Source organism: Podarcis vaucheri (assembly GCF_965113315.1).
Source record: "Podarcis vaucheri genome assembly, chromosome: 17".
Lineage (NCBI taxonomy): Eukaryota > Metazoa > Chordata > Lepidosauria > Squamata > Lacertidae > Podarcis > Podarcis vaucheri.
In genome coordinates, this window is record NC_138755.1 from 10,470,447 (window position 1) to 10,497,617 (window position 27,171).

Genomic DNA, 27,171 nt, shown 5'->3' on the forward strand with positions numbered 1-27,171 from the left:
CTTCTGTGGTGTTTCTGTAGAAGGCCTGCAGAAATTTCATAGCCATCAGGACCAGACACATTAAGACACCAGGCTCCATGGAGAATTCTGAACACACAGAATCCCCAAAGGTAATCATCATTCATCCTTTGCACAGGTAAGTGATGCCCCCTTTGGAGCTATACTAAATACTGAGCAGACCACATTCTGCAAAGCCGAAAGCAGCACCAATGCATTTTAAAGCCATGCTCCAGATTGGCTGGTGCTTAGGAGTCTTCACAATCCTTACCTTCCAGCTCCTTGATCCGACCTTGTTGCTGGTTGCTCTCCTGCTCCAACAAGGTGATTGAGTGGCTCAATGCCTGAAAAGCCTGGCAGGAAAACATGGCACAGACAGGGTTAATGCACACAGCCACTGCCTTTGTGTAGTAGCAGTAGTAGTAATATTTCATTTATACCCCACCCATCTGGCTGGGTTGCCCAAGCCACTCTGGGCCGCTTCCAAGACACAAAAGCATAATTTAAAAAAAAAATCTGATCTGATCTGATATAAAAATCACAATAACTTTAAAATAAACTACTTGTATCAAACAAAGCAACATTCAACAATCCATCAGTAATCTAACAGTAAACAGGAAAAATAAAACACCAGCAAATAATAAGTTCTCAAAGTCATAGTCTGTGAAAGGCTAGGTGGGGGAAGGCAGGTGGTAATGCCATTGCCTGATGAGGAACAGAAAGTCTCTCTCCTCTGTATTAGGGTACCAGCGCAGGGGAGAGCAGAGGCTGCAGACTGGAAGGCAGCACTGGATGACTGGCATGAAGACACAGTCCTCTTGTAGTCAAGGTCCCTGACTTCACCACAGAGCAGAGAGAGAGCTCTTGCCTTCATGCTCTGCCTGTGAGCTTCCTGGAGGTTATCTGGTAACAACTACTACTACTACCACTACCACTATCATCATCATCATCATCATATTATTATTATTATTATTAATGTTCCACCCATCTGGCTGGGTTTCCCCAGCCACTCTGGGCAGCTTACAGCACATAAAAAATTGCAAAACATTAGACATTAAAAACTTCCCTAAACAGGGCTGCCTTCAGATGTCTTCAAAAAGCCAGATAGTTGTTTATATCCTTGACATCTGATGGGAGGGTGTTCCACAGGGCGGGCACCACTACCGAGAAAGCCCTCTGCCTGGTTCCCCATAATCTCACTTCTCGCAGTAAGGGAACCGCCAGAAGGCCCTCGGAGCTGGACCTCAGTGTCCGGGTTGAATGATCAGGGTGGAGACGCTCCTTCAGATATACTGGGTGGGCCGAGGCTGTTTAGGGCTTTAAAGGTCAGCACCAACACTTTGAATTGTGCTTGGAAACGTACTGGGAGCCAATGTAGGTCTTTCAGGACCGGTGTTATATGGTCTCAGCAGCCACTCCCAGTCCCCAGTCTAGCTGCCGCATTCTGGATCAGTTGTAGTTTCCGAGTCACATTCAAAGGTAGTCCCACGTAGAGCGCATTGCAGTAGTCCAAGCTGTTGGCCATGTTAGATACATTTACGATATTAACTGTGCTGCAATAATGTGGGAAAGGTTCCAGGTTAAATTCTTCCAAGTCTTCAAGCAGGGCTGGGAATGTTCTTTTCCTGAAACCCTAGAGATTATCTACCTGTTGCTGTAGCCAATGCTACGGACCAATTGTCTGGCTCCTTCCCTTTCTACTAAGCCAAAGCTTCCCAACTCCAATGGTTAAATGGTTATGTGCTTTCCCAAATGTACCTGGATCAGAAACGAGCATCTTCCACAGCCTTACCTCCGCCCAAGACCTTACCTTGGTTTGAGCATACAGCTGAGCTTTGATAAGATCCACTTCGTTTTTCACCATCTGGGATTCTGGGACCATTACTGCAAGAGAAAGGTAGCAGCTATGCATATGAAACACCCAGCGGTGGAAATCAACACCTGAAGCTCAGGCTGAAGATCAGAAAGCCCAATTCTCTCTTTTTTATACGAAATTATTTATCTGGTTTTTCAGATTAAAATTTTACATACCCAACACACAACATAAAACCAAGAATCCAAAGAATCTCCTGGAATTTCCTCCTCCCCTTTGTGGGTCCTATTGTTAATCATTTCCTCCTGGATCTTTTATGATAATCCAGATCTTTTACATCTCCATTGTATCCAAAATTCACCATTAAACTACAAGTGTTATTTCAATCTTACTAACATTTTTAGCTGTTTACAGTGGTTTTTAAGATATATTATAAATCCCCCCCCACTCCTTATTAAAAATGTTGTCTTCCTGATTTCTGATTCTTCTGGTCATTTTAGCCATTTTGGCATAATCCATCAACTTAATCTGCCATTCTTCTCTGTTAGGGACTTTATCTTCTTTATCTTCCATCGGAAGCCCGATTCTCATTGCAGCTGGAGCCTGGGACTGCAAACCAGAAAGTGTTGGTCCAGCTCTGCTGTTTTCCCTGCTTCCTTCCAGATCACCTCCAAGCAGGAGAGACACTTGGCCTTTCCACATTTATCTCCATCACCAGTCAGCTAAGTTTCTGCAAGGTCACAAGGCAAAGAATATCACTTACGAGTTGGCTTCATAGTAGCTATCTCAAGCTGGCTCTGGGACTGCTGCACAAAAAGGAGCAAAATAATAATAATCACCATCTGCCTCCTTCCAATAAGCTAACTCTTTAACAATGGTCCACAAGAACTCCAGAGAACCTGGTGGAGACCTGTGGGATGGAATCAGATGGCCTGGCACCCAATGCGAGCAGAGGGTTTTCTCTGAAGTTCTGCCAGCAAAGGTACCTCTATTATACAGGATTCCTGATTGAAACATTGTGCAGTTGTTATCCCTCCATTCATATGGAACGTGTGGGGTGGAGGGAATAGGGCTATATACATTAAACCCGCTCTCCCAACATTCACAGGTAGTCTAGCTCTGCCCTTCTGACAGCCGCACATTCGACAAATCATCAGGCAAGAGACCGTGTGAATATCCTCTCTACTCAGTCAATAGCCTTCTGCATCCTAGATTCCCGATGAGTGGAAAGCTTGTGTGTGGTCAGCTGTGTATAACATCAATTCTCCACCGAGTCAGTGTCAGGAGACAAGCACCTTCGCTTCCCGCCATGGTAGAAGGAGAGGAAGAGTACAAAGTAGAACAAATTCTAGACTCCAAGATATGAAGAAAGAAGCTGCAATACCTGATTGCGTGGAAGGGCTATGGCCCTGAAGAAAGATCATGGGAATACACAGAATATGTCCATGCACCAGACTTGCAAAGGGTGTTCCATACACGCCACCTCAACCGACGAAACCACCGGGTTGGGAGGAGGAGGGCTCTGGAGAGGGGGCTGATGTCAGGGACTGGGCAGAGGAGGAATAGTGGAGACCGCTTCCCCATCCTGACCCTCCCAGGGAGGAGGAAGTGGAAGACAGTACAGTGGTACCTCGGGTTAAGTACTTAATTCGTTCCGGAGGTCCGTTCTTAACCTGAAACTGTTCTTAACCTGAAGCACCACTTTAGCTAATGGGGCCTCCTGCTGCCGCTGGAGCACAAATTCTGTTCTCATCCTGAAGCAAAGTTCTTAATCCGAGGTACTATTTCTGGGTTAGCGGAGTCTGTAGCGTATGTAACCCAAGGTACCACTGTATAGATTTACAACAGGGGCTTTGAGGGAAGTCACAGCCTAGAGGCAGATGAGGGGGAAAGCTGGGAAATCATGGAAGAGCCAGAACAACACTCGGCTGACACGTTGTCATTAGAAAGCATTCCAGATCCTCCACCTCCCAGAACCCAGGGAGCCTTAAAAGTCAGAGAGCAAAGAGCTCAAAGACAGAGGGCATGTAGCAGCACCCGTAGAAGAGATGAATGAGGAAGTAGGAGAGACGGGGGATGGGGTGGAGATTCATTTGAGACAACACCATTTTCCAAGAGGCTGGGTTCTATAGCCTCTCTCTGTTAGGATTGAAATAAAAAAGGACAGTAAGAAACTTTTCCTTGTCTTTATACTTTCCTGGGCAACCAGACAGGAGCCGATGACAGCATTCTGACAGTCAGGAATTGGGTTCCTCATGGGATGGATGCCTAAATCTTATAGGTTGTACAAGCATAAGCTATCCCTTCTAGATGGAGCAAGCTTGTTTTCTCCTGCTTCGGAGGACAGGACGCAAACCAACGCTTTCAAGTTACAAAAAAGGAGATTCCCCCTAAACCTCAGGAAACGTTCAACAGTGGAATGGACTCCTCTGTAAGTCAGAGGCAGTGCTAGAGGGCGCAATCCTGCTTCTCCCTGCCGCATAGAGGGATAGCGACTGAGCATGCCACGGTTTATAGCAGGGTGGATTTGATTTAAATCATGATTTAAATCACTAGTCAGTAAAACTTGATTTAAATCAGTAAGACTTGATTTAAATGAAGCTCCGTCACTGAGCACCCCCCGGCCCCCTGTCGCCACATGTCCAACATCAGTAATGTTGGCAGTACAGCTTCGTGGGTGTAAACCTGCCTCCCTCTCTCACACGTGTCAGGGATAACCAGAATAGGCTTGCCTGCCCACCCGCAATACCAGGACTGCAACAAGAAAATCCAAGCTGGCAACTCAAGTCACCTTCAAGACAGATAATCAAGAGCCCAGGCTACAGTTGTGGCTTGTGGGTCACTTGCAGCTTTGGCAGGTTCTCTATTTAAGCAGCCCCCACCAAGGAGCTAGGATTGCCCCTCCTGACCTTCCTTTAGCAGAACACAAGCTTTCCGCCACCGTCTTGTAGCCCACCCACGACACTTACCATTGGCACCGTGCTGCCTGCCCGAGACAGGCACCAGCTAGGAGAGAGGTTTCGGCACATATCATTGTGGGAAACTGGCATCAACAATGGCTCCTGGGAGAGAAGGAGACAGAGTTTACATTTGATTTGGCAGGAGGGTCAGAGAAAGGAGGCCCAGACCAATAACCAGCAGAACACTGGGACCTGAGCGGCGAGTCCCTACAGTGCCCCAGTCTCTCGGTTTCCAAGCCCCTGGACTGGAGGTGTGAAAACTTGCCACTAGGTGGTGCTGCAAGTTTCTATTCCCAGCGCCTACAACTGAACATCAGACGGACGCGGGTGGCACTGTGGGTTAAACCACAGAGCCTAGGACTTGCCTAGGTCGGTGGTTCGAATCCCCGCGACAGGGTGAGCTCCCATTGCTCGATCCCAGCTCCTGCCAACCTAGCAGTTTGAAAGCACGTCAAAGTGCAAGTAGATAAATAGGTACTGCTCTGGCGGGAAGGTAAACAGCGTTTCCGTGCTCTGCTCTGGTTCGCAGAAGCGGCTTAGTCATGCTGGCCACATGACCTGGAAGCTGTACGCTGGCTCCCTCGGCCAATAAAGCAAGATGAGCGCCGCAACCCCAGAGTCGGCCACGACTGGACCTAATGGTCAGGGGTCCCTTTACCTTTACCCTACAACTGAACATCAGCTTCAGCCAGTGCAAAGTCTGGAGAAGAGAAACTCCTGCATAGTTATCTTAATATATGTAGAAGTAGAAGGGCTTAAGAGAATTAGTTTCAATCATTTTAGAGAAAGGCTTATTCAGAGAAAGAAATATCCCACTATGCTATTTGAGAGATTCCTCCTCTTTTTGCCTACAGGCCTGACTGGGTGGAGGTCGTGTGCATGAAATTAAGTATAAATAGGCAGCTACGGCAATTTATTATTATCATCATCATCATCATCATCATCATTATAATATTGTATAAGTTGTATCTTTGCTTTCGGTGTGCATTGTGATATTTTATGCACTGTGAGTTGCTGTTACTTTTATCAATTATAGTTTAGAACAGTGTTTCCCAAAGGGGGCGGATCACCATTTGCTCTGATTTATCACTAAACAGCGGTTTCCCCCTCAAAAACATGAGTCAAGCAGAGACTCAGGCAAGGGAGACCTCAGACTTGCTTCTTAAAACCGCCTGAAACAGGCAAGGAGGCAGCAGCTGCCTTGGTCTGGCGCCTCTTCCAACCAGAAGCAGATTCCTTTTTTTGGGGGGGTGTATAATTTGTATTAAGTTTTTCTATTTTCTATTTTAGAATATTTATCTGAGCAACCTTAAAATATCAATGGCTTCCCTTCTCCTCCTTCCATGCTTCAATCTGCACGCCATAGATCCCTGCATGTTTTACATAAACGAAACCATTCAGTAATCCATTGTTACATCCATTAAAACTTGTTTACACTGTTGAACTTATCTTAATGCTGCCAACGTTTTCAAACGTACACAATTATTTCCCATATATTCAATAAACATTTTCCAGTCTTCTTTAGACGTATGTTCTTCTTGTCCTCTTATTCTATAAGTTAAGTCTGCCAGCTGCACCTTTTCCATCAGTTTACGTTGCCATTCTTCTTTAGTTGGGACCTTGCTCATTTTCCATTTGGGGGCTAACAAAACATGGGTGCAGTAAAGGTAAAGGTACCCCTGACCATTAAGTCCAGTCGCGGATGACTCTGGGGTTGCGGCTCTCATCTCGCTTTATTGGCCGAGGGAGCCGGCGTACAGCTTCCGGGTCATGTGGCCAGCATGACTAAGCCGCTTCTGGCGAACCAGAGCAGTGCATGGAAACGCCATTTACCTTCCCGCCGGAGTGGTACCTATTTATCTACTTGCACTTTGACGTGCTTTCTAACTGCTAGGTTGGCAGGAGCAGGGACCGAGCAACAGGAGCTCACACCGTTGCAGGGATTCGAACCTCCGACCTTCTGATTGGCAAGTCCTAGGCTCTGTGGTTTACCGTAACTCACAGCCAGCTGCGCCTATTCCATGTTTAAGTTGCCATTCTTCTTTAGTTGGGACCTTGTTCGTTTTCCATTTTGGGGCTAACAAAACACGGGTGAAGTGGCATACATAAATAGCCTTTTTTTTTTTTTTTTGAAACCTGGGAATTTCCATCTGAATTATCCCTAACAAAAAGGACTCTGGTTTTTTGTGTTGTTGTTGTTGTTTCCATCTGAATTATCCCTAACGAAAAGGACTCTTTTTTGTGTGTTTGCGTGGTGGTGTTGTTGTTGTTGTGTGTGTATGTTTTGGAAAGTACTTTCCCAAAAAGATACTTTCCCAACCACCAGCAGCTTCCATGGCTGACAGAGTGCCTGGGATGGACGTAATGCTCAGACCTCCGGGAGGAGAGCGCCCCTTAATCCGGATCCTGCGCCGCTTCTGGCCCCCCAGGTACCCTGCCCCGGCGGATGCTATTCTTTCCCACCCCATCTCCCCCTCTTTTACCGTCGTGGCCAACACCACCTCCTCTCTCGAGTCCATCGCGCGGCTCTGCCCCGAGCGCCCTCCACTTGCCCTGCCGGGCGCAGACAGGAGCTGCCTGAGCGCAGCCCGAGGGATCCCGCGCGCCGCCTCCCGGCGTGTAACAAAGGGGCGTGGCCCCTCGTGGCCTCGCCTCCCTTCATGACGCTGCTGTTTAGCACAGCCACACACCCCCCAATTGCGATCCGCCTCCGTGGGGCGGAGTCTTGGTTACCGTGCTGCGGAGGAGCTCGGCCGCGAGGGCGGAAGAAGAGCGTCAGGTAGGGGAGGCGCGATCTCGGGGTCCGGCGTGTAAGGGGACGGGGCGGGGGTGCAGGAGCATCGAAGCCCCCCTTTTCCTAGCGCACCCCGTCTTTTTTTTTAGGGGTGGCGGGGAGTTCCAACGACCCCACCCCCGATTTCCCTCCCGCCTCCTTCCGATGCTCGAAACGCGTCTTCTTGCAAATGCTACTAGTCGGGGCGGGGGCTTAAGGAGCATGGAAGACCCTTTTCCCTCTCTCCCCTCCACCCAGGGAAGCCAGTTCCTAGGGGCCGAAGGGTCTTCGCACGCACACCCCCATATAAAAAATTGGGGGCTGCACAATCGTCTTGAGATCGATTATGCGGGGCGGGGCTTAGCTGGGCCGCCCCAATATTTCATTTAATTCAAGTTGGCTCCCCTGCCCCCCACCTCTTGTAGGGGTGCGGGAGTGGGAGGGGTTTTCCAACAGCCCCCCCCCCTTGCATTTCTTACTCCCGCGGGCCAGCAGCCCGGCCCGCTTCTTTCCAACGCTCGACACGCGTCTTTCTTGCAAATACCGCCAGAGGCTTGAGCTGCCATCCTGGTGTTGTGTTGTGTTGTTTGCGCTTTCTCTGGAGTAAGCCTCGCTGAAATAGCAGGCTCTTGCCTCCGCTGACGAGCTGGGTTTCGTAACGACCGGACGGCTACTGGCGCCTCCTGTTCGTGGTGGCAGCAATAAGAATAAGAATAAATTTTATTTATACCCCGCCCTCCCCAGTCAAGGCCGGGCTCAGGGCGGCTAACAAGCAATAATCAAAACAAGTTGAATGAATACAACTTAAAAACAAGATTAGAATACAACAAAAAAACACCGCAAAAGCGGGTATTAACCCCATTTCGTTTACTGCTATAGAATAAGTTGGCAACCTCCCACAAGGGGTTGTTAACTTGAATAAAATATTGGGGGACAGCAGGTAATCATCGCAGAATTGATCACATAACATAGCACACACATACCATTTGAATGGCAGTGTCCATTAACTTGGGGGGGCGAAGACACCCCAGCCCCTAGGAGTTGGCTCCTATGTTCCCTCCTGCCAGCCCACCACCTTCCTTTGTGCTCCTGGCTTGCAGAAAAGTGCCTGCCCTTTGCGTTTGGACTTTATCCCCATCCCTTCCGCCCCACTCACCGCCATGCGCCCTGCACAGGAAACACAGCACCCTTGGGTGGGGAGGGCCAGAAGGGAGCAGCCGGCCAGGACCCCTGGGCTCCATTCCAGTAGACTTCTATAACCCTGGGGCTGATGGCCTCTTCACCCCCTGCCGGACAGCAAGGTTTGTGTACACCAGGGGTCAGCAAACTTTTTCAGCAGGGGGCCGGTCCATTGTCCCTCAGACCTTGTGGAGGGCCAGACTATATTGGGGGGGGTGAATGAATTTCTGTGCCCCACAAATAACCCAGAGATTCATTTTAAATAAAAGGACACATTCCACTCATGTAAATACACGCTGATTCTCAGACCGTCCGTGGGCCGGATTTAGAAGGTGATTGGGCCGGATCCAGCCCCTGGGCCTTAGTTTGCCTACCCATGGTGTACACACCTCAAAGCACATGCTTCACGTGAACTCAAAGGATTCTGTGAGCCGTAGTTTGTTAAGGATTGCTGGGAATCAGAACTAAGGTTGTGTCTGCGTTGTTTGAGGAGGGAATGTGCTTTCAAAAGGCATATTGTCTGGTTTCCTTCAACACAACAGATGTGACTTTGGAGTAAACGTACGGTTTTTGAGCTGGGAATGGAACAGCTCTGGCTGACCTCCACTGGTGTTTTTGTTTTGTTTTGAAATGGAAAAGCAATTGTGGAATCCTGGGGTTCTACAGAACTGCATTTTGGGCACCGTCCAGACCTCCCTTTAGGAGAAAAGAGCAAAGGCTTTTGGAGGCAGTGTGGGCTGTTGGGAGTGAGTCACGTGAAACTCAGTCAGGCTTGCTTAATACATAGCATTTGTGTTGTGGTTTTGGCAGAGCCAGACTCCCATGAGGTTGAGTTAGGTGGCTGCCTTGGGGGGCAGGGGAGCAAGGGTGGAGTGTTGGGCAGAGCAGCGTGTGCCACATGGCATGGCCATTAAACTGGACTGCTTCCCTCCCTTGTGTGTCCCTCCAGGATGCACTAGTATATTGAATGGGGCGGGTGGAACACTGTCTTGATAATGGATTTATATAAGGCTTACTTGCCCAAATGGCTCCTACGAGGTTTACTATAAAAAAGCACGCCTTGGCATTCCGTTGCTGCGTCCATAACCCAGGTTTGAGGTGCCATTTAGCTCCTAGCTTTCATGTCTCAGTTTCTAACCCTGGGGTAACATGGAGGCAGGCCTTTTCTGTGGTGGCCCCAATGCTGTGGAATAGTCTCCCTGCTGAAAGGCCCCATCAGTTCTGTCTGAAAGAAGACGTAGCGCTTCGGACAAGCATTACCCTCACCTTGTGCACGAACCTCCTATCTTAATTGTTTTAACCACTTGTTTTAGCTGTTCTAATTGTTACGTCGTATGATAATGGCCTACCCTACTTTTTAATGAAGGGCGCTTATTTTAACGAATTAGTTTTATTGTGCATTTGAATTACATGCTGCTCTATTTTTTGTAATTGCTTTTATAACGAGAACACAAAGCTGGAAATGAACAAACTGCAGCTAAAATATTAACTTCATTTTTCACATGGTCCAGTCCTTCCCCTGCCCATCCCCCCAATATTCTTAAGAGGCTCTCTTCTCCAGTCTTCAGAGAGTAGCTGGAAGCGGGGAGGCAGAAAAAAGTCCTTTCCTTCCACTCTGCAGATTTACTCTGAAATCTTAGGCGCAGTACTGCACCCAGAGCCCAAAAATTGCTCACTCTCGTGAAATTCCCTGTCGCAAAATGAGCCTAGAATGGGAATTTTGAACACTGTTTTACCCCAATCATCCAGCTGTGGTAGAACCACTTGTTCAGCTACATGCCCTTACAATGGAGGGGAGGAGGGTACTGCCGGTTTCGGGTAAGAAGGCTTTATATGAGGGTAAAGGTAAAGGGACCCCTGACCATTAGGTCCAGTCGTGACCGACTCTGGGGTTGTGGCGCTCATCTAGCTTTATTGGCTGAGGGAGCCGGCGTACAGCTTCCGGGTCATGTGGCCAGCATGCACGAAAACGCCATTTACTTTCCTGCCGGAGTGATACCTATTTATCTACTTGCACTGCTAGGTTGGCAGGAGCAGGGACCGAACAACGGGAGCTCACCCCATCGCAGGGATTCGAACCGCTGACCTTCTGATTGGCAAGTCCTAGGCTCTGTGGTTTAACCCACAGCGCCACCCGCGTCCAGGATCTTAAGACTGGATTGGTGGTTAAGAGCAGGCCACTGTGACAGATCCTGTAATACTGGTGTAATAGGTGATCGATAAGGGGCTCTGCTTACCAACTAGGTTGCGGCATTCTGCGCCAGCTGCAGACTCTCCAGAACAAGGGAAGCCCCACGAAGCACACATTACAGTAGTCTAAATGTGAGGCTACCACTAGAGCTGGGTGTCATCAGCACACACGGGTGACACCATTCCCGAAACCTCCTGACTTCATATAGTGGCACTGGAGACAAAACAGTGCCCTGTGGCACCCTGTTCTCTAAGGCCAGCCATGCAAGTATGAGTGGAACGACCATAAAACAATGCCTTCCGACTCCCAACCAGTTCAGGAGCATAGCATAGTCAGGGTCTGCAAAATGCCTTGAGTCTGCTCTGCTTTTGAGTATTTAAAGTACTTCACATCTCCCATATTGTCAAGTAAGCAGTGGCGTAGCGTGGGGGGTGCCAGCCGCACCGGGCGCAACATTTTGGGGGGGGGCGCGTTTGGCCGGCCCTCCTCGAGGAAGCAGGAACCCCACTGTCCTCGGACCTCCTCTGAAGCCTGGCGGTGGGGTGGAAAGACCTTCTCCCCGTGCCAGCCTTCGGATGGCTGTCCTGAAGACTTGCGGTGGGAGCAGTGGCATAGCGTGGGGGGTGCAGGGGGGCCTGCTGCACCTGGCGCAACATCTGGGGGGGCGCGGAAGAGACTCGAGTGCTAAAATCCACGGGTTAGGGGGCGCAAATTACTTGCCCCGGGTGCTGAGAACCCACGCTACGCCACTGCAAGTAAGTTAGTCTTATGATCCCCATTCCATGGATGGGGTCAGTGTTAGAAATTAAGATATAATAAGGGAACGTTCTTTCATATGTGGTGGACTTGTAAAAGGGTAAAAGAGTATTGGGAAATGACCCATAATGAATTGAAAAAAATGAGTACTTTCTCCCCCCCAACCCCAGAGGATATTGGGGGATATTTGGGGATAATTCAGACTGAAATTCCCAGGTGTCAAAAAAGGTAATTTATGTATGCCGCTACTGCCGCCTGTGTTTTGTTAGCCCAAAAATGGAAAACGAGCAAGGTCCCAACCAAAGAAGAAGGGCAACTTAAGTTGACAGACTATGCGCAGCTTGCAGACCTAACATATAGAATAAGAGAACAAGAAGAGCATACGTTTAGAGAAGATTGGAAAACGTTTATTGAATATATGGGAAATAATTGTGTACAGCTGAAAACGCTCGCAGCATTAAGATAAATTCAACAGTGTAAATAAGTTTTGATGGATGCAATAATGGAACAGTGAATGGTATAGTTTTTATAAATATGCAGGGATTTATGATATTTAAAATGAACCATGGAAAGCGAAGAAGGGAAGTCGTAGATATCTTAAGGATGTAAAAATGAGTACTTTAAATTGTAAAACAGAAAATTCAATAAAAATTATATACAAAAAAAGAAATTCAGATACAATGGCTCCTTAAAACCAGGGTAACTGTCGCCAAAACGCAATGCCTAGTTGCCATTTGGGGGCCAGATGGTTCGAAAGTCGTCATTTCGATAACAACTTTTTGGTTCCCGACGTTCATTCCGATTGTACAGATGAAATATCACAGACAGAATTCTACAGGATGTGTTGCTAGTGTGTTAAAACAGTCAAGATCCAAGGATCCCCAGGCATGCATAGCTCCAGATGGTGATGTCAGGAGCCATCTTGGTACCCGAGCATCCTCACTTGGTCACAAGTGGGCAATAGCCAACTGCAAAATGCACCTGGCAAATTTTGAATGCTGGACGGTGGAAGGGGACTGAGGCTGGGGTTGGGGCGGGGAGTTTGCCTAAGACCACCTGGCGAGATCATGGCAGAGGTGAAATTCAAACTTGGTCACTGTGGCACAACTGCTTTCAGTAAACACAAGACCAGATCGCTTTGCACGTGACTCCTGTGTGGGGCCTGGCCTCTCCCATCTCGTCTTATCACCTTCTGCCAGCTGCTGTTTGGAATTGTGAGGAAGGCACTAGAAACTTACCCAGGCCTTCTGAGCGTTTGTTTTTCAAATGCTAATGATTTTTGATACTGTTAGCATGATGTGAGCGGGTGATTTCATTCCCAATGCCGTTACAATACATGATTCACAGCTCAGTAAAACATACAAAAACAGAAACATCTGTTCTTCGAGCCAAAGTGTTGAAAATAAAATAAACGAGGAGAAAAACAGTTGCAATAATTAACCAAAATATTGAAAGAACTTCTGTACTGTTGCTGATTTCTTGGATAGTCTTGATATGCAACCCAACCAGTTATATATCCATAGTAGTCTCTGCTCATCTTCCTCTCTTATCAGGAATTGCGTATATATTTTTAAGCTCTTGTGTTCTGATTCATGGGGTATTTCCTGTGTTGCAACTAACCATATCCCACTATCTTGGCTTGCCATAGCACAAAGAGCAGTGCACTTTTAGAGCACGACAACGTTATACTGATTACGGCTCATCTTGCCAGAGAGCAAAGGAGTCGTCTGAGTAAGAGTTTCCTGCTGTCTTTGGGCTGGGGCTGAAGAGAAAGATGAAGGGCATTGTGCTAATATCTGTGAAAGCTGTCACAATGCATAAGGCTGTCCTGCTGAACTGACCTGTTCCCTGCTTCCTTCATTTCCATCCATGGCAACAGAATTAAGAACGCGAGAAGAGCGTGAAGGATCCAGCCAAGAGCTCCCTCTAGCCCAAGCAGCCTCTTCTCACATGGACCAACCAAGTGCTTATGGGGAGCGCATAAGCAGGATGTGGGTCCAGCTGCCCTCTCCTTCCCTGTGGCTCCTCGCAGCGGATACTCAGAGGCATTCGACACCATTATGTTAGGCTGATTGAGACTTGCCAGACTCCCTTTCTAGATATTTCTTGAGGTTCCGTGTCCTGAGTTCTTTTGAGTATTTCTGACCCTGTTAATTTCCGGACCTGACTGCCATCCTTCTGTGGTCAGGCTAAGGTCAGCCAAGTTCCCAAGGTGGACTGCTGTGATCACCATAAAACACACACACACACACACAGAGAGAGAGAGAGAGAGAGAGAGAAGGTCCGTATGTCCTATTCATTTACAGTGGTACCTCGGGTTACAGACGCTTCAGGTTACAGACTCCACTAACCCTGAAGTAGTACCTCAGGTTAAGAACTTTACCTCACGATGAGAACAGAAATTGCGCAGCAGGTTAAGAACAGTTTCAGGTTAAGAACGGACCTCCAGAACGAATTAAGTTCTTAACCAGAGGCACCACTGTACTGCTGTTCACATTCCTGAAGGAGCGTCTCCACCCTCATCGTTCAGCCCGGACACTGAGATCCAGCTCCAAGGGCCTTCTGGCGGTTCCCTCACTGAGAGAAGTGAGGTTACAGGGAACCAGGCAGAGGGCCTTCTCGGTAGTGGCACCCACCCTGTGGAACGCCCTCCCACCAGATATCAGAGAGAGCAACTACTACCAGACTTTTAGAAGACATCTGAAGGCAGCCCTGTTTAGGGGAGTTTTTTATGTTTGATGTTTTATTGTGTTTTTAGTGTTCTGCTGGGATCCACCCAGAGTGGCTGGAGAAACCCAGCCAGATGGGTGGGGTATAAATAATAAATTATTATGATGATTATCACAATCATCTCCGTTTCTCTCTGCCCAGTCTTAGGTCTCTTACTGCAGAGATGGCAACAGAGGGGGAGCCGAGCAGCTATGTCAAAATCATCCAGCTTTTTGTGCTCTCCACAGCCTGGGGGATGCAGATATGGGTTACCTTTATTGCAGGTACGTTTCCCCAGGGGAATGGGGGTGGGACAAAGCTTACTTGAATTTTTAGCCTGCCCGGGGAGGAAATGGTATGTGCTCCTCGGATCCTTTTCTCCAATGCAGCTCTCCAAATTCTTTGGACTACAAAGTAACTGCTGGAGAAGGCTGCTGTAATGTATTTGTTTCAGATCCTGTTGTGCCCACTGCCTCTCACTTCCAGAACTCAGGGCTTATTCACACCTTTGTTTGCCCTGCTGCTTTGCCCAGTGCCGGATTTACGTATAAGCTAAACAAGCTATAGCTAAGGGCCCCACTCTCTTGGGGGGCCTCCAAAAAAAAATTAAAGGAAAAAACCTGAATGTACATTTCCAAAATATAAGATTAAAAAAACAAAATAAAACCTACATACAGCAACAGTGTTTTGTATTGTACAGGCTCCTACGATGTAAGTCATGGGCCCTGCCTGCTAGCCTGCTCCCTAAAATATCACTGGTTTGCTCATTTCTATATACAGTACAGGGTGCCTACGTTCTGCTATTTAGAATTATTAGTAGTTTGCATCATATATTTACACCTATTATAATTTCATGTTATAGCAAGATTCTAGAGACTAGATTATGAGTCTTTGTAAACTGTGTTTCTAAAGGAACTTTTGTTATTGCCAAATGCCAATGTGTTTCCATTACTACGTTTGTTAGGAATAAAAAATCATTTTAAGTTAGAGCTTAATAATTATTTCCACTATTAATATACGTCTTAATTGTATTTCAGTTCAACAACTACTTTGATAAAATACATACTTTTGTTATGTGCAAATGGCTTTAGATACCTATTAGGTCCATAAATTACCCTATAGAGTATATTCAACATGAAAAACAGCGACAATTTGTTGTTGACAAAGGAGAGCTGGGCTATATAAGGGGTCCCATTACCTTCAGTAGCTTAGGGCCTCATCAAACCTAAATGTGGCCTTGGCTTTGCCCTTTGGTTTAGCGCTGAATTGGGCGGGGGGGGGGCAGCCACTGGGTTTTCCACTGACTGCCATTTGTTCCGATGCAGCACTAAATAGCAGGTTTTCTGGGGGCAAGCAGTGAGGCAAAGGCAAAATCGCTCGGACACCTGCCTAGAAAAGCAGAGGACAAGCGAAGAATCGCTCGGACCTGTGGTCTCCAGGCACAGGACAATTGGAAGTGTGGACGAACCCTCCGTCCACCTGCTGTAACCCACTTCCTTCTCTCGCCTGCACAGGGTTTGTTCTCTTCCGGGGTGTGAGCCGCCATACCTTTGGCCTGGTGCAAAGCAAGCTGTTTCCTTTCTATTTCTACACCCTGCTTGGCTGCACCTTCCTCAACCTTGCCATCTTCGCTTCGTACCACCCGCGGGAGCTTCTCAGCGCCTGGGATACAGTCCAGGTAGGTCCCAACCAGTCATCTACAAATATTGCAGCTTTTCGTCTGGGGCCTGTGGGCAGGAAGTGCTCCTTCATGCAGCTTCTTGAGAACGTCACAAGTCAGCTATGGACCTTCTGTCACGGTCCAGTTCGTGGGTGATTGAAGTCCCGGCTGGGGATGTCGGGGCCAGGGGCAAGATGGCGGGATGAGAGCAGGAATGGGAGTCCAGAAACCAGGAGTCAGAAAGCCAAGAGTCTGAGGGTCAGAGAGCTTGGAGTCAAGAAGCCCAAGGGTCAGAGGGTAAGGAAGCAAGGAGTCGCGAAGTCAAGGGTCCAAGGATCAAGAAGCAAGGAGTCAAACGCAGCAAGGCAGGGAATGTGTTGCTGTGGCAAAGAGCTGAAGGTAAATGCTGACCTTATAATCCTTCCCAGCTCTTGCCACCAGGTGCTGTGAGTTACCAATCAGCTTCACCTGTGTGGCCGCACCTTGCCTCTCCAGAACAAACTTAGGAAGGCCCCAGTCATGCAGAGTCCTATTGATCACAGGGCCTGGCTCCTGCACACACACCTGACACCTGCACTTTGAAGGCGTGAGCCCCTCAAACCTACGAGCCAGTGTTGATGCTGTGAAAATGCCTTCCTCTGTGGAATAAACCTGGCCACTTCACTGTTCAATGTGTGTCTTTTAGAAGACCTCGTCTTTCCTTCATTCGTATTTCGTATGGAATTTCCCTCACCCTGCAAGGCCTTTCTGTCCTGTGATCCTTTGCAGGATTTCTCCGTGTTCTTCCTGCCTCCCTAGTTCTATCACTGTAGGCAGGCTTAGGCCTAAGGCAGGGGTCGGCAAGGTTTAGCTCGCCTGGGCCAGTTCACTCCAGCGCAGATCCCTCCATGGGCCAGATCACGCCCGCGATTTCCAGTGTCTGTGCAGACGTGATTTTCGGCACCGCGGAAGCGAGTCCCTGGGCCGCGCTGCGCCAGTTTAGCACAGTGGGCGGGGACTCACCAAGCAGGCGGCCCAGTTTGGGGGCGGCTCGGGGGCCGGTTAAACGACCCCCATGGGCCGCTTGTGGCCCATGGGCCCTCGGTTGCTGACCCCTCGCCTAAGGCAATCACGATGCATTAAAAAGTTTTATATTTATAAAGGAACCTGAAATCTACTCCTCCTTATTCAACCCTGCTGCTACATAAACTTCTGCCCACCCCCAAACACTTTGAAATTATTTGTAAGTCAATCTTAGAACATCATTTACCATAAAGATTGTGTCATATGAGGAAGGTGGGAAACAAAATACAGTGGTACCTCAGGTTACATACACTTCAGGTTACAGACTCCGCTAACCCAGAAATAGTACCTCGGGTTAAGAACTTTGCTTCAGGGTGAGAACAGAAATTGTGCTCTGGCGGTGCGGCGGCAGCAGGAGGCCCCATTAGCTAAAGTGGTGCTTCAGGTTAAGAACAGTTTCAGGTTAAGGACGGACCTCCGGAATGAATTAAGTACTTAATCCAAGGTACCCTGTATACAGGGATGCAGGTGGTGCTGTGGGTTAAACCACAGAGCCTAGGGCTTGCCGATCAGAAGGTCAGCGGTTTGGATCCCCGCGATGGGGTGAGCTCCTGTTGCTCAGTCCCTGCTCCTGCCAACCTAGCAGTTCAAAAGCACGAAGTGCAAGTAGATAAATAGGTACCACTCTAGCGGGAAGGTAAACAGTGTTTCTGTGCGCTGCTCTGGTTCGCCTGAAGCAGCTTAGTCATGGTGGCCACATGACCCAGAAGCTGTATGCCGGCTCCCTCGGCCAATAAAGCGAGATGAGCGCTGCAACCCCAGAGTCGGTCACGACTGGACCTAATGGTCAGGGGTCCCTTTACCTTTACCACTGTATAACATTCCAGGAAGGAAAGCAGTCCTTTGTATCTGGAAGGCTGATGTGAGGAAGAGGAGCAGTTTTTACCTTGTGTGCTGCAGCTACTCAAGACGCAGTCGGTTTCATGAACAGCTACCTCCCCGTTTCTTAAACCCGAGAGCATCAGGAAGAAATGTGAGCAGTCCAGCTCTGGAAAAACCTGTTCAGAGTGGCCATGGAATCTCTTTGTTGGTAAGGCATTGAAGTACAGCCTATCCTTTTAGAGGACAGGAGGTAGGACTATTGATCTACCAGATAGGAGCCATAGGTAAAAGGTAAAGGACCCCTGGACAGTTAAGTCCAGTCAAAGGTGATTATGGGGTTGTGGCGCTCATCTCGCTTTCAGGCCAAAGGAGCCGGTGTTTGTCCACATTCAGCTTTCCGGGTCAAAAACCAGGAGCGTTGCGATTGACCATAATCAGTCTCAGGTTCCGCCAGTCAATCGACATGTTGTACATGCCCAGGTTATGCTATTAGAAATACACAGAACGATAATTATGAAATTATTGTGAGGTTTAATAAATTAACCGTATATATTTGGACAGCTTTTCTGCTGTACTTTATTGGAAGGAGAAAAATAATCATTTCCTGAAGAACAATTTAATCAATTTATTTAACATTATAGAATATGTCTCCATGTTTGTTAACTGATGTGGTTAAACAATTAAAACAAAAAAACTGAGTTTTAGCACGCATGAAAAACTTAAACATATCCTTATTTCCTGGTGAACAGCCTTTGGACTGTAATGTAACTTAAATAGAAAACTATCTTTAGAAAGATTTTTCCTCCAAAAGCATTTTATTTTTAATTTTTCTTTTCTTTCTTTCTTTTTTGAAGTTTTATTCAAGTTTGGGATTTTTACATACATTATATTATCTCCTTCCAATTTTAAATTTCCCATACAATTTTCTCCTTTCCCTCCCTCCCCCCCCCCATATCCACTGGAAGGGTTCGAACTATTATCCTCAGCCATGGGCATAGTGTCTTTAGTTTCCACCGAATGTCTTTTGTTCCAGTGGTTTTTATCCATTGAAGATAGGGTTTTTCCATCTGTTCCTTATCGTGGTGCACTTGACCTTCCACGTTGTTTCCTGTGACATGACCTGTCAGGGAACTGCCATCAGTACTGGAGGGGGAGAGTGAAAGCCAGAGGGATTCCAGAGGGCGTCCAGGGATCGGGAGAAGCAGCCCATCTTCTGGGGAAGAGAATCAGCGTAGCACCAGTGGAGAAGGGGGCAAGTGGGGGAAGTGGCGAGGCGGTCCCATGACTCCTTGCCTGGGACCAGCGGGGAGACTAGGGGTCCTCCGTTGCCCACGCCCTCCCTGCGCAGAAGGCTTCCGTGCAGAGAGAGTAGGCGGAGACTAGGCGTCAAAGAACTTCTTTGCTGGAAGAAGTTTAAGAAACGCCCACTGACGGATTCTGCCAGCGATTGAGTCAGCCACGGGTGAGTGGCTGTCCGGACAGAGGAGGTTCACTTCGGCAAACCGGCCAGGTGTTTGCACCCAGCCAGGAAGATAGGCACCTGCTTACGCTCAAGCAACCCCCTTAGGAACCATTGCATGACCAGAAGCATTCTATTTAAAAATCCACTTTAAAGTTTTAAGAAATCTGATTTAAATAAAAAAAACTGAATTAAATTTAAAAAACGAATTACCGTATTTTTCTCTCTATAACACGCAGATTTTTTCTCCTAAAAAGGAAGGGGAAATGTCTATGTGTGTTATTGAGCGAATGTGTGGTCCCTGGAGCCGACTAGGGCAAGCGCAGGAACAAAAATCAGTCAAAAATCAAATCGTGTGTCGGAGAAGGGAAACCTGAAAAGAGGAAGTTGCTGCTTTCCTGCATTCTGCCTCAGGGTCTTACTGCCCACCCGCTCTGTTTCGTTGCTGTGTTTGCTCAAACGGAACAAAGAGCAGGCAAATCCCCTCCCCTCTAGACAAGCAGAGGGGAAAGCAGAGCGTCCTTCCTTCTAATTCCTCTCCCTGCTCCTCGCAGGCAGCCAGAAAACATGCAGGTGGGAGAGAGGGAGAGAGAGGGCTGGCTTGGGTGGGGTGGGGGGACTTTTGCCTTTCTTTCCTCCCTCCCGTTAAATTCCTCTCCTGCATTCTTATGCTCCTTGTCCCTTCTGTGTTTTTCTTCCCTCCCCACTTAAAATGCAGTTACAAAGCATGGATCCACATGGATCCTCAGGATCTCTGCATTGGGTCACCCCAAATTCACCATCAGATCACATAGCATGTTCATGGCTATAGCCTGCCCCCCAAAAATCACGCACCCACTGTTGCTTGGGGCTGCAATGGTGCAAAAACATGGTTACAAAGCATGAATCCACAGGGATTCTCAGGATTTTTGCATTGGGTCAGCCCAAATTCACCATCAGATCACGTCTGTGGCCACAGCATGAAGCACAAAAATGATACATCCACTGTTTCATTCAGAATCCCCCCCCCCCCGTTTTCCTCCTCTAAAAACGATGTGCGTGTTATGGTCAGGTGCGTGTTATAGAGCGAAAAATACGGTAAATAAAAAAAATCTTCATGATTTTTTTTTTTTAAAAAAATAATAATTGATTTTTATCCACCCTGGTTTTACCCCAGAATTCCAGAAAAGGTCACAGTATACCTTTTATCTCCTCTGCAGATTGTGTCCTTTTTTATTGGCCTCGTTCTGGCAGCTTCCAATGCTTCCTGGCTCTCCCAAGTCACCACCAAGACCATGTTCAAGATGCAAGAGATTGAAAGGGAGCACGGCCTCGGGGACGAGGTGGGGCTGTCGGCTCGGCGGGAGGCTTACCAGCTTCTGAAGGAGAAGGATGCCAAGTACCAGAGCCTGCGCCAAAGGTTCTTCAAGTTCCATGGCCTGTCCTCTCTCTGCAACCTGGCCGGCGTCTTCTGCACCGGGGTGAATTTGGCATGCCTAGCAGTGCAGCTAGACAGCCTTTAGACTGCAGGGGGCGCTCTACCCATCCGCTCCTCCTGTCGCTATAGGATTGTTTTCTAAGGCACAAAACCGAACTTTCTCTCGAAGCAAAGATGACAGCCTGTATTCTGAGCTATGATTGACCACTTGGAGAGAAGGAGTTTGACAGCAGCCAGAAATCAATTCATTGGAGTGAATGGTTGTGGGGGAAACTACCCACTCCCGAAACAGCGAGATTTTCCCCTCTCCCTGAAGGACAGAATTGGATAACCTGTGTTGCAATCTAGAATAAAGCCTGTTTGGTCATATTCCTCAGTGCCCAGACCTCTGGGTCCCTTCCAACTCTTTAAGATTCTATGCTCTTGTTTTGGACACTTTTGCATAAATAAAAGCCATTACTATTTCTGCATCTCAGATTGCCTAGCAGCCATTTTTTAAAAATAGTTTTTATTAAGTTTTATATCCTACACAAATATCATTATCACAAAATACATATATAAATACCAATCCCCCCCCCCAACCACGACTTCCCTCAACTACTTCTTCTGGTTCTTTAAACATTTGCTTCTCCTGCCTGTCTTATTCTACCTTAATTTTGTAATCTTTTAGTTAAATATTGTTATATTCTTATCATTTTTGTACCATATTTTTTCAAATTACACCTTACATTTTGTTATTTTCCCTATTATTACATCTTACCCTTGTACTTTTAATGCTTGTTTTCTTAATTGCAAGTGCTTACTCAAATTCTGCTGGTGAGTCCACTTTACGATGTTTCTGTAAGTACAACATAAACGATTCACAGTCCTATTGTCTATTGTCCTTCTCTCTTAATTTTCCAGTTATTTTTGCCATTTCAGCATATTCCATCAGTTTTTCTTGCCATTCTTCTTTCGTTGGTGTCTTGTCGTCTTTCCAACTTTGGGCTAGTAACATCCTAGCCACTGTTGCAGCATACATAAATAGTTTTTTCCCACACTTTTGGCAAGTCTTGATCTATAATGCCTAACAAAAAAGCTTCTGGTCTTTTAACAAGCATTGTCTTAAACATTCTTATCATTTCCCAATAGTTTTTGATTATTTTACAATTCCACAACATATGATAAAACGTGCCTTCTTTCTCTTTACACTTCCAACACTTAATTGGAGCTAGCAGCCATTTTTAACAATACAAAATTAATGAAAGTCCTCTAAATAGAGGCTGCTTAAATGTCAGCCCATCCTTGTTCCAGTCACGGAGCTCCTTTAAAAACCAAAAAGAGGCTCGGCACTGCTTCTGATAAAATGTCAGACTTCCAAAATTTGTGTCCACCTACATTAGGGGGCAGTTGATGGTGAGCACCGAAAACCAACACACCAGGTATTGCATGTTGCAGGTAAGGGAACCAGCAGCTACCAAGATAATAATAATAATAATAATAATAATAATAATAATAATAATTTTTTATTTATACCCCGCCTTCCCCAGCCTAGACTGGGCTTAGGGCAGCTAACACCAGATATAAAAACAATTGATTAAAATACAACTTAAAAACAAGATTAAAATACAACATTAAGGTGCAGCCTCATTTCAGTAGAAACTCAAATCAAAAACCTTTTGGGGATGAAAAGGTCAAGTCTTCACCAAGGCCAACTATCCAGACTGGTCCTACGTGGGCCAGAAAAAAGCCAGGGAAGTCCCCAAATAGGAGTTCCATCACAGAAGGAGAAAGGAAAGAGGGGGAGCGGATCAAGTTGATTCCAAGTCAAAGGCCAGGTGGAACAACTCTTGTCTTACAGGCCCTGTGGAAAGAAATCAGATCCTGCAGAGATGACCATTGATTGGTCAAAACTACCAGAATGGCAAGCAGTATCCCCTACAGAAATAAAATCTTTCATAGAAAGCCTGAAACTAAATAATGCGCCAGGTGAGAATATGATGCCACCAGAGAGCTCCTTACGGCACACAGATTGCTGGCAACCCATCCTGGCATATAAATAGCACGGCCCAAAGGCAGCAGGCTAGAAATTGAATACCATCGTCCCAATTCATAAGAAAGTGTATACCCCCCCCCAACTATCGTTTACTGGGTGTTCCTTCCAAACTCTTGAGTTAGACACCCACTTATCAAACTGATTTTGGCTCCATGAAAATAACATTCTATATGAGGAACAAACAGGGTTTAGAGCTAGCTATAGTACATCATTAGCAAATACATTAAGCGAAACAAATGCAAGCTTTATGACGCCTTCATTGAGCTATCCTACCCGCCCCTCTATTTTTTTGAAATTATTTTTATTGCATTCACAAATGTAAAATTATAACACTCCAAATACATATCCATATATACAGATTACTCTGAATCTCGCAACTCCCCCCCCCCCTTTGTGGGTCTTATTATCAACTGCATATTATTCCATAACCTATATATCAATCTACATTATCTATGGTGTTTGTTACATTACAAGTGGGATTAAAATCCTGCTAATGTTTTCATCTGCTTGCAGCAGTCTCCTAAATAAATTATGAATTTTCCCCATCCCTTTTTAAAGTTTTTGTCCTCTTGGTTCCTGAGCTTTTCAGTCAGCTTTGCCATTTCGGCACAGTCAATCATCTTAGCTTGCTATTCCTCTCTGGCAGGGACGTTGTCTTCTTTCCAGAGCTACCTGCCACTTTTGACTCAATCAACAGATTGTGGGTGGTATCACATGTACTTAAGAACATAGGATGAGCCTGCTAGATGAGACCAGTGGCTCATCTCGACCAGCCTCCTTGTTCTTAATGGCCAGCCAGATGCCTATGGGAAAGCCTATCAGCTGGATCTGAGTGCAACAGCACTGTGCCCACCTGGAATACCCAGCCATGGGTATTCAGAAGTGTGCGGCCTCTGACAGTCGAGGTAGGATGTCGCCATTTTGACTGGTAGCCATTGTTAGCCTTGTTCACACTTGCCATCTTTCGTTGCCAGAGTGCCTCCTTCCGCAGCAACCTCTCTCCATTAGAAGTGCAGCGTTCCTTCCCCTTTTTGTCATAAAACAGCTGTTGGGAACTTCTGGCCTGCCGGGCCTCAATTCACGGAGACCACCCTACCTGCCCATCACCTGACATCAGGCACAAGCCAGGTAAACCCACAGGGACGTACAGGGCCGGATTTAGGTTTGATGAGGCCCTAAGCTACTGAAGGTAATGGGGCTCTTTATATGTCCAGCTGTCCTTTGTCAACAACAAATTGTCGCTGATTTTGTGTTGAATATATGCTATATGGGTAAATGGCTAAAGCCATTTGCACCTAACAAAATATGTATTTTGTTATGTACTGAAGTTCTCACCCTGGGCCAGCAGGGGGATACTGTAGATAGTTTTCACTCAGGTCCACATATGCAAATAAGGGATTGAAAGTGATGTTCAGTGATTGGATAGTTACAGAAAATGGTTACTGTTGCGTTCTAGTGGAGCTCTATATAAGCAGACTGGCTGAACCCTTCAGTTCAGTTCAGTTCTGGCCTGTGAATAACAAGAGCTGTTTGAAGAATTGCTGTGTCGTCTGATATGTTCACCCACAACTTAACATATTTTATCAAAGTAATTGTTGAACTGAAATACAATTAAGAAGAAGTATATTAATAGTGAAATACAATTAAGAAGAAGTATATACCAGTCCATGCAGAATGTAGGCACCCTATATATAGAAATGAGCAAACCAGTGATATTTTAGGGAGCAGGCTAGCAAACAGGGCCCATTACTTCCATCATAGGAGCCTATACAACACAAGCACTGATGCTGTATGTAGGTTTTATCGTATTTATTTATCTTTTATTTTAGAAATGTACATCCAGGTTTTTCCCCTTTAATTTTTTGGGGGGCTCCCAAGTGAGTGGGGCCCTAAGCTATAGCTTGTTTACCTTATACGTAAATCCAGCACAGGGGACGTTTTGAAACAGGAAGAACCAGGAGCGCACCCCTGACTCTTTCACTCCAGTTGCTGATATAATTTGGCTCCCCTTTTCTGACACATGTTCGAAATGCGCTGGATTGCAGCTGGAAAGAAGGAACCTGGAAGACATTTGGATCTCGATTCTTCCTTTGCAGACCCGGCTGTGGCTTGGATTTGGGCTGCAAAGCAAAGCAAAGCAGAAAGGGAAGCATGTCTTTTCTGCCACCAGCTGGGCTAGCAGCCCTGCCTGCTTCCAGGATTGTCATCCTCCTCTCCTGACAGAAGCAATTGCCCCGAAATGCTTCCTGCATCCGCTGTCTGACTTGGCCCATGCAGCTCACCAGATCCCACTAGCACATCAGCCCTGGCAAAAGTCTTTCCTTCCTGTCTGCAAAACTTGACAGCTTTAATGAAAGGCCTTTGACTCTTGGGGACGTTCCCACCTTTCCTAGTTTATAGGGACACTGGTGGCAAACTCTGGGAAGCCTGCCACACATTGGGAATACAGCCTTTTTCCACAAGCCCGTGCCCACCTCAGCCTGTGTGAGACAAGCTTTCAAGTACTGTATTTTTCACTCTATAAGACACACCAGACCACAAGATGCACCTAGTTTTTGGAGGAGGAAAACAAGAAAAAAAATATTCTGAATCTCAGAAGCCAGAACAGCAAGAGGGATCGCTGCACAGAGAAAGCAGCAATCCCTCTTGCTGTTCTGGCTTCTGGGATAGCTGCGCAGCTTGCATTCACTCCATAAGTTGCACACACATTTCCCCTTACTTTTTAGGAGGGGAAAAGTGAGTCTTATAGAACAAAAAATACAGTACTTGCTGCAGAGGCAAGTTTGCATGGGAGAGCCTGCCACTGCAAGGCACACCAACAATCCATCTTCCCTCTCTTTCTCCTCTTCCAGCCCAGGGGCGAAACTGGGCTTCATTTCTTGCCCAGTTTCGCCCCTGGGCAGGAAGAGGAGAAAGAGACGGAAGAGTCTTGATGGCACAAGGATGGAAGAATGAGAAAACCCCGACAGAAGAACAGTGGCAAGAGAAATTGATGAACTATGCAGAACTGGAGAAACTGACATACAAACTGCGAGATAAGGACAACTGTGACTTTAAAGAAGAATGGGAACTTTTTACAAATTGTTTAAAAAGACAGCAAAATGAACTGGACTCCTTGGCAGGTTTTGAATAAACATACACAAATTTATTGAGGGTTAATATAGTAGACAGATAATAAAAGGATATTGTCAGGGAACTGACATCGGAGCCAGAGGCGGAGGGAAGGCTCTCAAATGATGCTGGAGAAGGGCCCAGCAGGGAGAGAGGCAGCTCCGCAGATGGGGAAGCAAATCAGCGCAACACCAGGGATATAGAGGGGCTGATGGGGGAAATCGACGAGAGGGCTCCAGGACTCTTCACCGGACACCAGTGGGGAGAGCACGGGTCCTCCGCTACCCACGCCCACCCTGCGCAGAAGACTTCCATGCAGGGAGAGTAGGAGAAGACTTGGCGTCAAACAGCTTTTATGCTGGAAAAGGTTTAAGAAACGCCCACTGACGGATTCTGCTAGCGACTGAGGCAGCCACGAAGTGAAGGGCTGTCCAGACTGAAAGGTTTAGCAAGGCAACAAAGCCTGGAGAGGCGGCAACTTACGCACGAGCAACCCATACACATTACAGATATGTACAATTTTACAGTATGCAGAGAATAACATGAGTTGAGAAATCAGAGAGAGGAGCTGAGGGAAGTCTTGGGGGAAGGGAGGGAGGAGGGGGGAAAGGGGGGAAATAATGAAGATGATTTGTTTTGATAATTTGTTATGTTGAAATTGTTAATAAAAAATTTAATAAAGAAAAAACAGAAACTGGGTCACAGACCCAGTTTGGCCCCCTCATGTGCATTTGTGTACAAACACACACACACACGCCAGGAGCCTCGATGGCGCTCTCTTCAGGCTTTGACCAGGGCTAAAAACCTGCCAAACCCCCCCCCACTCCCCGTAGCTATAGCTATGCTCCAGCTACCAGTAAGTTCCCTTGAACAGAAGACAGTTCTGAAGAAGAAAGATTGCAGCACTTTAGCGCTGTGTAAGAGGAAGCTGCAAAAGCTAAATTCCCGGTTGCTTCCCTGGGGATGATCTGAGATGGATGGAACGCAGTGGGGACGATCACAGACATAGCAGCACATTCATCACAACTGCTGGGCACAATTTCCTGTTTCTCTGAAAACAGCTGGTGACTGGTTCCATGTTTTTTCTTTGCATGACACACAACTCAATTAGAAAACTTCAAAAAAAAAAAAAGATTTATCTCCCTCAACCCCAGAATAACCTTTGGTCTATCCCATATCATATCTCCATGAACAGGGGGCAGTCCACTGAGATAGATCCACAAAACT

The 27,171-nt window shown here is 46.9% G+C and overlaps 2 protein-coding genes across 4 annotated transcripts in view; one reads left to right on the plus strand and one right to left on the minus strand.

Moving 5' to 3' along the window:
- CCDC159 (coiled-coil domain containing 159) overlaps positions 1-8,707 on the minus strand; it is a 22,200-nt gene extending 13,493 nt beyond the window's left edge. Inside the window, exons 1-6 of one of the 3 annotated variants that reach the window (XM_082205168.1) lie at positions 8,527-8,707; positions 8,088-8,226; positions 4,780-4,872; positions 2,574-2,616; positions 1,808-1,881; positions 269-350 (exon numbers count right to left, since the gene is read on the minus strand). In XM_082205168.1, coding sequence (XP_082061294.1) covers positions 269-350; positions 1,808-1,881; positions 2,574-2,616; positions 4,780-4,860 — 280 coding nt within the window. In that variant the 5' untranslated portion in view covers positions 4,861-4,872; positions 8,088-8,226; positions 8,527-8,707. Of the gene's footprint in view, positions 1-268; positions 351-1,807; positions 1,882-2,573; positions 2,617-4,779; positions 4,873-7,253; positions 7,394-8,087; positions 8,227-8,526 lie in introns of those variants that run through there. The other 2 variants (XM_082205166.1, XM_082205167.1) reach the window with 2 other exon arrangements.
- Positions 7,416-21,273, plus strand: TMEM205 (transmembrane protein 205). Its single transcript, XM_082205235.1, has 4 exons — positions 7,416-7,549; positions 14,541-14,662; positions 15,893-16,056; positions 20,581-21,273. Exons 1-4 carry the CDS (start codon positions 7,431-7,433, stop codon positions 20,881-20,883), a joined length of 708 nt encoding a protein of 235 aa, XP_082061361.1. The 5' UTR covers positions 7,416-7,430; the 3' UTR covers positions 20,884-21,273.
- The last annotated feature ends 5,898 nt before the right edge of the window (positions 21,274-27,171 follow it).

Excerpts from the sequence above, each read along its gene's own strand:
- TMEM205 (XM_082205235.1), top strand. The coding sequence starts at position 7,431 with ATGACGCTGCTGTTTAGCACAGCCACACACCCCCCAATTGCGATCCGC. Across the intron at positions 14,663-15,892 it reads ATGGGTTACCTTTATTGCAG|GGTTTGTTCTCTTCCGGGGT; the intron begins GTACGTTTCCCC and ends TCGCCTGCACAG. Across the intron at positions 16,057-20,580 it reads GCGCCTGGGATACAGTCCAG|ATTGTGTCCTTTTTTATTGG; the intron begins GTAGGTCCCAAC and ends TCTCCTCTGCAG.